The 11339-nt window shown below is 40.9% G+C and overlaps 1 protein-coding gene across 7 annotated transcripts in view; it reads right to left on the minus strand.

The window, feature by feature from the left end:
• LOC147025119 (uncharacterized) overlaps positions 1-11339 on the minus strand; it is a 135162-nt gene that overhangs the window by 112574 nt on the left and 11249 nt on the right. For all 7 annotated transcript variants that reach the window (XM_085885749.1, XM_085885754.1, XM_085885751.1 and 4 more), the window contains exons 5-15: positions 11097-11216; positions 10283-10402; positions 8210-8335; positions 7696-7815; positions 7126-7242; positions 6182-6301; positions 4125-4241; positions 3909-4034; positions 3673-3786; positions 3196-3312; positions 1541-1654 (exon numbers count right to left, since the gene is read on the minus strand). In XM_085885749.1, the coding sequence (XP_085741875.1) occupies positions 1541-1654; positions 3196-3312; positions 3673-3786; positions 3909-4034; positions 4125-4241; positions 6182-6301; positions 7126-7242; positions 7696-7815; positions 8210-8335; positions 10283-10402; positions 11097-11216 (1311 nt within the window). The remainder of the gene's footprint in view (positions 1-1540; positions 1655-3195; positions 3313-3672; positions 3787-3908; positions 4035-4124; positions 4242-6181; positions 6302-7125; positions 7243-7695; positions 7816-8209; positions 8336-10282; positions 10403-11096; positions 11217-11339) is intronic.

An 11339-nucleotide genomic window follows, 5' to 3' on the forward strand; every position in this document is an offset into this window, starting at 1 on the left:
CGATGCCCAATTTATTGATTTTTTTGACATTTTCTAAGTTCGTGACCTTGTGACCTTGACCTTGGGACGAAAATGAAAAATCGAATTCCGTGGGGCAATGCGGGTGCCATTGGGCTAACCAAATACTGAAACCCCTGCCAGATTCGACAAACCTCCTCGGAGAAGATGTAACTTGAAACCGGCTACCCACTAAAAACACATGTTTTTTGGGGCGTGGATCCGCCCATAATGGGCGCAGCACGCCCATTCTCCGGAAAACACAACTAGATCATGATACAAACCTCACACCCAAATTTTATCAAGATCGGATCGAAACCCACGGAGCTATGCTCGGGACAGACAGACAGACAGACAGACACACACCAATAACGAATATAGTGGTCACTTACTGACTCGTGAACCAATACATGCAAGATTATCAATGAAAAACCTCGACTGATCACCAATGACCTACAAGACGACGATTTGCTTGCCATGTCAGATTTGGCCTGCTGGTGCAAAAAGACACTCAGAGTAACTTGGGACAGGCATACAGTCTAACCCACATCCTTTAAAGCAATTTGTAAACCCTTTGAATCCTGAACTCCTTGGAATTTCAGCTCCACCACTCTGGGCTCCCCGGAGCAAAATACGGCCGCCCGGGTATCTCGAGATTTGAATGGCGGCTGGTAAAACGGCCGCAAGGGTTAAAAGTCATTCTCAATGAAAACACTTGTTTCATCAGTCAGGTCAGTGTTTGGACTGCCAATGGTAACAGGTAACCCAGTGCTACCTGCCGCATGGTCGGGTCATTGGAGATTAAACCAACTCCTCTCATTGGCTAGCCAGTGGGGAAGGTGACTCTGACACCATGCCAGAACTAACAACACCTGACAAAGGGTGGATGAGCCTCCTTTCGGAGCCAACGGCCATCCTGTAAGGAGATGGTTTCTCCGAATAAACTCCCATCCGGTTGGACCAGTTTGCAACTCACATTGCCTGAGAGTGGTATTGGAACACTGGATTGAGAAAATGCCATCAAAATGTGGATGAGCTAGTATTAGCCAACGGCAACCACTTAACTACACACATATGGAAAGAGGGTGGGTACTCTACGTCGCTGAAGCCCTGGAAGGCATGTTTCTCATCTGGTGGACGGCAATGCAGTCCGATTCTGTCCCAACCACTTTTGTACCATTTCATGGCATAAGTGGGCACTGATTTCTGTTTCTCGGTGCTTATTCATAAAAAAGAAAAAAAAAATCAATTCTTCATGTTGTACTTAAAATTCTCTGGACTTGGACAAACTTGTTGCAAATAGGGGAGATTATTCCAATTGTGAGGGGCCACCACATATAAAGACCCATCTCCCCCATGACCTTAAAGATCTCTTCTCAGTCAGTCCGAGGGTACTGTCAAAATGTAAAAGTCCCGAGAAGTTTTCGGTATATCCTGAACATTGCTGCTGCAAAAGTTAGGGTGTTCCATTCACAGTTTTAATCGAAGTTATTGCATTGCTTGTTAGACACATCCAAATCAACCAGGGATATGGTGGATATACCAGAGCACGAAATTCCGTCTCCGCTGTAGCCATTTTTGCATCTGCAGGTGGGGCTTGGAGAGGAGTGACATTCTGCGTTGGTTCCACAGGACGTGCTCCCACAGAGTTCAGCATCTGTCAAGAAGAGGTAGAACTTACAAAATAAAGTGATAATTATTTATGAGAACGGAATATTTATCCAATTGTGCTTCAGCAGGTTAAGCAAAACAATTTCAGTTTATCATCCCATATTTATTTATTTTTCTCCTCGCATTTTAAGTTGCCCTTCCTCTCATTTCCCTATTACTCACTCTATATGAAACCTGCCTCTCTTTTACACTGTGATGTCACCCACAGCCAATTACAGGTTCTGCACTGTACTCTCAGAACCTGGGGATCTATTCTGAGCATATGCAGCACATGGCTTGTGGTTGCCTAATTTCCAGAGAATGTGGCTGTGCCGCTGGTGCAGTGCCACATGTAGGTTAAGGAACTTGGAATTTGTGCAGGGTATAAGCTCCTCTGTGAGCTCCTCTGTGAGCCTCAGATCACTCAAAAGACAAACTCTAACTTCAGAATGAAGTATTTACAAGATAAATGATTTGCGATAACTCGCCTCCTCTTCCTGTAAAGACTTATTAATAATAGTTCCCGGAGGGAAGCATTAAGTGTTTAGTCTTGGTGTCCATGGTTTCCTGCTTTTTGAAGAATAATTTTCCATTGCAGCATTTTAAAAAAATTTTAATTATTAAAATTTTCAATTTCAATAATTTTTTCAATTTTAAATTATTATTATTATTATTATTTTTTTTTTTAATTGTAACATTTTGGATTTTTTTTTTCTTCTTCCAATTTTCAATTATTTAAATATTTTCAATTTTCAATCATTTAATTTTTCCATTATTTAATTGAAAAAAATAAATACATTTTCTTCTTTACGGGACAGAATTTTAAGTTCTACCAAATTGGCTAACACTATGAGTTGGCCATACTGAGAACCAATTATCAATCTCCGATCGCAGCCCTCTAGTTATAAAAGCAAGCCGTCATTCACTAGTGGGCCCGTTGGTCCATTGGAGCAAATTTGCATTGGTCTTCACGGTCTCGTAGCATACCTGCCTGCTGTACTGCTTGAGCATTAGCTTGCCTTTTCAAAAAGCCCAGATGTGCTTGGGGCCAGCGCAAAGATTATACATTCATTATTATTATTTCCAAATGCTCCTACTATTCTTATTATTGTTGCAAATATTATTAGTATTAATTAATATATGCTTTGTTACAATGTTATCATTCTCTGTTATTTATTTATTTTGGAATGAAAATGCTATTGCTTCAGTAGAAACATACACACACACACACACACACACACACACACACACACACACACACACACACACACACACACACACACACACACACACACACACACACACCTAACTCATCCATTTAGGGTAGATTCAATGCATTTGATTAAAAAAAAAAATGAAAAACATCCCTGCAGTTCACTCATTGCCTTAAGTCTTTTACACGACATTGACTGACTGCAGGCAGGTACGCTACGAGGCAGTGAATGAGTAGCTTTATTTAATTAAGCAGCCACATTGGTCTTGATTTGAGGATAAAAAAAAAAGAATGTTCAGCAGAACATCCTAATCTCATGATCTCGATCTACTTACAAGTGCAGTTGTATCCATTCCCGATGTAGTTATTGTTGCAGGTACAGCTGTACGAGCCAACAGTGTTGGAACAGACGGCGTTGATACTGCAAATTTGCGTTGAACACTCGTTCACATCTGCCATGACAAACACAAAATCACAACAACAATACTGATAACAACACGTTCACTTCTTTGGCGTTCCTATCCGAGCACTTATCTCATGGTGCAGGGATCATTCTTCAAATCCCTTGTACTATTTTTATTTGCCCATTGTATACCAATTTGAGGTCCTGTTTAAGGAAGAAAAATACATATATGTTCAAAAAAATATGCAACCTGTACAAGGTTGACCACCAAGCAGCACTTTTCCCAAAATGATTATTACTGTCCTGTATTAGAAGCATAAATGTATAGTGTATGGTATCGGTACGAAGGTGAGTACTGTATGCTTGGATAACATTCCATGATAACTCCTGAGCATGCAGTTAAACATACCTTGGCAGGTGGAGTTTTGGAAGATGTAACCTGCTGGGCAGTTACAGCTGTAAGATGTCGCAGTTACCAAGCAACTTCCAGGGCCACACGGTGAAGGCAGGCAAGGATTATTACCTACAAGGACAGAGAATCAAGAGCCATTTATTGATCGAAACATGACCGATGGAGATCATCCACTGGATAATCACCGATTCATCCCTTGCCCATGCAATGCCCACCAAACCTCCAAAACTCACGTTCACAATGAGTCTCGTTTCCTGAAATAAAGTGATATCCCGATGGGCAATCACAATAAAATGAACCGTCCGTGTTCAAGCAGGTGTGGCTGCAATGTCCATTGTTAATTTGGCATTCATTGATGTCTGGGGGAAAAAAATTCCAACATCAACATCACAACATTCATTGCATTTGGTGATATTTGCACGAGTTTCAAGGTGATTGGCAATACTTACCGATGCACACTTCGGCGCTCTGCTCGCTAAATCCAGGAGGACATCCGCATCTGTACCCTCCAATTGTATTGTAACAATGATATTTGCACAGTGTACTATCCGTGCATTCATTGATGTCTGCATTTTTGATAGTGGGGTAGGTGAAGCAAAGAAAGGTTATTACATTGTGTTCAAACATCATTCCCGAACTGTTTTCATTCTAGATTTGGAAGAATGATCACCAACATCATCATCATCATCATCATCATCATCATCATCATCACCATCATGGTACCATATACGTGACAGAGCTTCAGTGCTGCGAAAGCAATCTCTTGACACAGGTTATGCTGGGTCATTTTTTGCTTCCTTTCCATCTGTCAGTCAAGACAGGAATCAATAACTTGTTCAGGGTGCCGGCGATGACTCGCCTACTCTTCGCGAAAGACACCATGGCATCTTTAACATGAACCAACGTTGCCAGTGATGATAGATTGGTCTTCCGGCTTAATGACGCACACATCAATGCCTCTCCCTGGATGTGAATCACCAGGGTGACAGTTTACAGTTGGACCAAGATTCAGATCCAAGTTGCACATCTCAAAGGAGAATGCACTCTAAGGTATCCTGTCAGACCTGAAGAAAGAATATATTGGTGAAAACCAAAAAAAAACTACTGAGCAATGTACATATAGAGAAATATATAAATATATACTGTACATATATATATATATATACATATATATATATATATATATACATATATATATGTATATACATATATTTATTGACATCTCCCATGCTGCTCCAGCTGAAACTGCTGCATAAAGCAACCAAGAAGGCCTCCACAAGGTAGGCGCTTTGCTGTATCAAACCCTTCAAATCTCGGATCAAATCTGGGAAGGGTTTGATACAACAAAGCGTTGACTTTGTGTAGGCCTCCTTGGTTGCTAAACACAGCAGTTTCAGCTACAGGGGCATGTGAGGTGTCAATTAATTTCGATAATCCTAGCCACCTGGGTTTAGTTGATTAAGTGAGAGATGATCAGCTATTCCCTCCATTTTGGAAAAGGTTTGATACAGCAAAGCGCATACCTTGTGTAGGCCTTCTTGGTTGCTTTACGCAGCAGTTTCGGCTCGAGGAGCATGGGAGGTGTTAATTACCTCCGCCACCAAATGTGAAGGAGGCTATGTTTTCACCCCTTTCTGTCTGTTTGTCTGTCTGTTTGTGTCCAGGATATCTCAAAAAGTTGTGGACGGATCCAGGTGAAATTTTGTGTGACAGGTTGGGTGTGTGACAAAGAAGAATTCATTCGATTTTGGTGAAGATCTAGATGCGGTTCTGACTACTAGAATTTTTAAAGTGATTCTTCACCATCAAGATATTGGGCCAAAAATGATATCGAGCATGATATCTCAAAAAGTTGTGGATGGATTCGGACGAAGCTTGGACAGGTTGGGTGTGTCGCAAGGACAAATTGATTAGATTTTGGTGAAAATCTGAATCTGGATGTGGATACGAGAATTATTTATTTTTTAAAGTAATTCTTCACCATTGAGAGATGGGGCCAAAAATGATATATGGCATGATATTTGAAAAGTGTATTGGGCCCGATATGTTCTCGTGGATCGGGCATTACGTGGTGGAGGTATGCGCTCTACCGAGTGTTCTTCCAGTTTACGTATATAATCCTAGCCACCTGGGTTTAGTTGATTAGGTGAGACCTGATTGGCTACTCGCTCCATTCACAGGTGACAGATGTGGGGGGTCTTTCTTTAATATATATATATATATATATATATATATATATATATATATATCGTATTTCAGATTAAATTGTTTAAAATAAGCCAATCAGGAAAGTTTGGCTTTGAAATTTGAAGCAATTGTCATTGAAATAAAGTTGACCTCAAACATTCATGACAATTTATGGTTGATAGCAAAATTTTGGTTCAATCTCATGAACACAACAATATGTTTTGAATGATGTAATTCGTCCTGAGGTTTTGAGGTTTAAGCAGACACATTTCTTTGTTATACAAGTTCGGTAACAAAATGAAAGTGATGTATTAGCTACCTGCGCATGCTTTTCCATTCCCCAAATATCCGGAGTTGCAAGAACAGCTGTATGTTCCTTCAGTGTTGAAGCAAGTCGCGTTCACGTGGCAAACTGATGATTGTAAACACTCGTCGACATCTGGAACAGACATATCAAACGTCATTAGTCAAGAGAAAGAAAGTGGACAGCAGGGAATGTAAGAAGCACGAGATTATATTTATATTTATAGTGCATAACACCTATAAGTGAAAACCATAAATGGTCCAAATAGTGTGTGAAACCAGTATTTATGGCAAGGTTAAAGGAAGTCTTGGGTGGAGAGAGGGGTGCTATATGTTATTGAAGGAAGTATACGTAGAGTAAGAAATATAAGGATCAGGTTTCGGATTAATTTGAAAATGTATGATTAATAATTGTGGACATTTTTTTTTATCCTGTTCATGATCGATTTACGATTTGCTCAGAATTTATCCTTGTATAGTTTTTGCACTCACCCTTGTCTGACCCTTCAGCTAGTTTGATGGTTATACTTATTCCATATGCAAACAAGGCAGAATTTAAAACCCATTTTTCCCCTTCTTCTTCCCAATCCATACCTTCGACTCCAGTACTCGTTTCTAATGTGTCCAGGAGGCGGAATTTCAAGTTCTATTTGACTGGGATGATTGTATTGTTGCCCACTCTGCGTTGATCACCCCCGTTTTTAATCCCCGCTCCCCCATTTCTTCTCAGTCAATTTGTAAGCCTGTTCGTTGCTGCTCTCTGTCACTTTACCCATCGATGAGCCTAGATTTATGTACGGTATAAAAAGGAATGCCCCCTTACATTATATGTGGAATATTTATCAGTGGAATTTGGGTCAAAAGGGAAACTGCAATCACTATCGGACCATCTATCAAAAAACGACTCTGGTTTCGGGGTCAATTCATGCACAAATGTGGGGCCCTTTTGAAGTGACATACCGGCACATGTGGAGCCATCAAAAGTGTATCCACTATTGCATGTGCAACGATACGAGCCATGCGTATTCTGGCATTCTCCAAAATTCCCACAAGGTGAACTTTCACACTCATCTGTATCTGTGGGGGTTGTGAGAAAGGGGGGGGGAGGGAGAACGATTTCAAATCTTTTTCAGAACTTGCAAGAAAATTTCATGATAATTCCAAGAAATAAAATAATATCTGATGCTTTCAACTTTTTTGATGCTTCAACATCGTTTTTTTTGGGAATACATAGCCAATGCTCGTGGAAGAGCCAGTACGAGTACACTGAATAGATCAGGACACAATGGAAGAAAAGGAACAGTTGAGAAAGGGGGTAAACACCAACAGCAAAGTTGAAGGCCAAGATAGAGGGAGACTTGGACAAACAATGGGTGTGGGAGAGGAATGGGGGCAGGGGAGGATGTATGGGGTGGACAAGGTGGATGCAGAAGGAAACTCTCAGGAGAGAAAACTGGAAATTTGGAAGGAGGAGAGATTGTGGTGTGGTGAAGAGGGGGGTTAATGAGGGTAGAGATTCTCTTGCCTTACCGACGCATGTGTTGCCATTCCATCTGAGACCACTTCCACAAGTACACGTGTAAGATCCCACGAGGTTAACGCAAGGTCGGGTCCCACAATTGTTTGACAAGCTTGAGCACTCATTGATATCTGTGTGAAATTAAATAACATGTCAGTTTCTGATAAATTATTTATTTATTCGTATGCAGTCTGTGGCTTCTGGCTGCATCGTTTTTGGGAGTTCGGCTGTGCTGCTGATGCAGTGCCTCATTACCAGTAAGCTGGTACTCATTTTGCCGACCGTGGAAGGATGACAGGCTGAGTCAACCCACCTAGTGTTAATTGAACGACAGAACAGGGGCTTGAAATGAAAACTCCAGGATCTTCAGTCAGCCACCTTAACCGTTCGGCCAACACTAGGCCTCTCCAATAAGTCACGTTGGTGATTGATGCAAAATGATGGTTAACTCCATAAAATTAATTCAAGAAGATTTACGAAATAATATACAGTATTGAGGGAAAGCAATAATTTGTCGAGTCTCACCGACACAGCCCCGTCCATCTCCCTGGAAACCATTGCGACAAGAGCACGTGTAAGAACCAGCAGTGTTTGCGCATGTGGCATTGACATGGCACGTGTTATCGGCAGGATTTTCACATTCATTATGGTCTGCGTGGGAAACAAGGACACAGTTTAGAACCAGTGTGTGAAAACTGCAAAGCATGAGCTGTGAATTATTTTACTCTAAACTTAAGTCGATGCGCACTAAAATGCTTCTGATGAAAATGCAATATGGCCACAATATTTCACCAAATTGGTTCTTCTATTTATTACTTACATATGTGAGCAGAGTGGGATATTCTTTAAATACCCATCTCGACTTATACCTACATCCATGCCTCCTCCCTTGACATATCTTCTCAACCACCTTACTTTCTCTCCCCAAACTTCCTACACTCCCTTACATTCTCCCTTCACTTCCCTCCTTCAACCTGTAGTTTCTCAACTAAGCCACACTTCCTAGATCCACCTTGAGGAAGAAAATGAAGAAAAAAATAAATAAAGCAAAGACAAATTCCATCCAACATATTACATCGGAAAGTTTTGACTCGGTCCTCCATAATTTAATACATACCCTTGAAGCACCTCATCATACTTTTAATCGCCTTTCTACTCTTCTGGGATTTTACGAGTCATTTGCAGATTATAGTGCTGCCGGACCCCGGTATTTGTGGTGGATACGTTCCTGGAAAATGTCGCGAATGTCGAATCCACGAATCGCGAGGAATTGTTTCAATGGAAAAAGGGGGGATAGGTTCCTGGCGGTTCATGATTCATAAGGGGAAAATCAAAAATCCTGTGAAAAACTTGCGAAAAACAGTGAATGCGCCAGAGGAAAACCGCAAAAACAGGAAAAACAAAAAAAAGAGCCAAACCACAAATATACCCACAAAGAACTGTAAAACCATGAAAATAAAACAAAACGTGAAAACCCGTGGGAAAAAAAACAACAAACAACAACAGCGAATACGTGAAGCACAGACCTGCGAATGTAGAAGCAGAACATATTTGAGGAGCCACGAGGAGGAGTGATGTAAGGGACACATCGGCCATTTTGGAGTTAATGCCATATAGCACCATGTTAACCCTTCCCCTATCATCCAAGCCTAACATTGTGATGTCATTAAAAAAAATGTCTCTTACATCACTCCTCCTCATGGGGCCTCATTTTATCAATCACAAAAACGCGGCGCCTGCAAATACCGAATCTCCAAATATCAGGGTCTGGCAGTACTTATTCAAGGGTATTCAGAGAATATTCAGATTCTCGAACCCAATTCAGATTCAAACTTCACTTATTCAGAGAAGCGACCCAATGTAAGAAAAATTAATGTGAAAATATAAAAGGTGTAGAAAAATGGTTGGGAGAGGAGTTTTAAAAGGCAAACGAGTAAGCGGTAAGGGTGGTAACGTGAGGGACCTACGGATGTAGTCGAAGAATTCCGCTTTTTGCTCGAGCCCTAAAATGTAGAAAATCACGGCCCTCAATCCCAAGACTCTCCCACGAGCAACGAAACTGGCAAACAGATGTTGTTTGCTGAACAGATATAATTCATGTTGTCCTGGTTTCATGTTCTCCTCAAAACAAAAGGTTAATGATACGGGGAACCCATGAGGTTCAAATCCCATCTCCATATGGATCCTATCTCGCATGAATTGCCTGCTGATGTCCACATAATTAATATCATTAATATATACAATTTAATTAATGTACAAGTCTCCTTGCGAAATGTCCTGCATGTGATTTCTGTACAAGCACCACGAGAAGCCTTAAATCAATGTCAAATAACGAAGGAAACTCGACTCCACTCAACATGTGCATCAGGTGCTGTTAGGGGCTGCACACAAAACACGTGACTCTTTTGTGACAGTTATTAGATACCCTCCTTCCCCCTTTTGACCCTCGGTGACACTTTGCCTGACCCCCACCATAAAAAAAAACATGACCGATATATTCTTGGTTTCTTGCAGAATCCAGCATAACATTGTTTAACAATCAAATCGACTCAAATGAAGCCTCATGTTCCCTGGAGGTGATGGCTCCAAGTGTCTTACCCACGCAATAGAAGTGGTTTGTTGTATCGTAACCACCCCAGCATTTACAGAAGTAATATCCATGGGTGTTCTCACAGTCTTGCTCACACGCATCAATATTTCTGGCACACTCGTTGATATCTGATGGCGGATGGACAGAGAGAGGAAGAGCACGACAGACATTAAGAGGTTTTACACAGAGATTCCTCCAGCTTATCTGTCAGGAAACGATTTAAAACAACAATTTCAGGGATATTTATTGTTACGAGATTATGTATCTGTACATTGTGCAGAAAGGGATTGAGTGTGGGGGGCGGGGGGGGGTAAGGGTTGTATCCCAGACCATTCCAACCCTCAAGGCTTGCCAACTGGAGATATATATATATATATATATATATATATATATATATATATATATATATATATATATATATATATATATATATATATATATATATATATATATATATATATATAGATATGTGTGTGTGCTGTCACAATTACGAGGCTTTCATATTTCCTCCAATCTATTGACACATTTCGTCCATTAAACATTGTCGGTTAATCTCCGAACATCTCAGATACTGTTCATGCAGCTGCTCATTACACCTCCATGTCTTTCATTAATGGTTTGGATGTTTGTTATGAACAAGACATCCTCGCCCCCTCCAACACCCCTACCACCCTCCTCCCCTTTTCACGGAGGATTGTTATGCCGACCCCTTAGGACACTCAAACATGAGTTCAGCCAAAGACCATCCTGGGAGGATTTAGTGAACAAACAAGCAAGCAAGCACACATACAGACCATTCACGCTTCATAGTGTATGACATACCAATGCACGAGTAACGTCCACTGAGCTCGAATCCACTGGGGCATGAACATACATATCCTCCTTCAGTGTTTTGGCATTGGTGGGAACAGCTGTCTTCGTTCGTCAGGCATTCATTTACATCTGTGCGAGAAAACATTTCTCATTATCTCAATCAATGACAAGTCTGTGCCACAAACAATTGTTTAGGATTCTTATAATGTATTGCTATTACACCCCCCCCACACCCTCCACACTCCACCATGC

This window comes from Eptatretus burgeri, chromosome 6 (assembly GCF_056783735.1).
Source record: "Eptatretus burgeri isolate ZD-2024b chromosome 6, Ebu_testis_v1, whole genome shotgun sequence".
Lineage (NCBI taxonomy): Eukaryota > Metazoa > Chordata > Myxini > Myxiniformes > Myxinidae > Eptatretus > Eptatretus burgeri.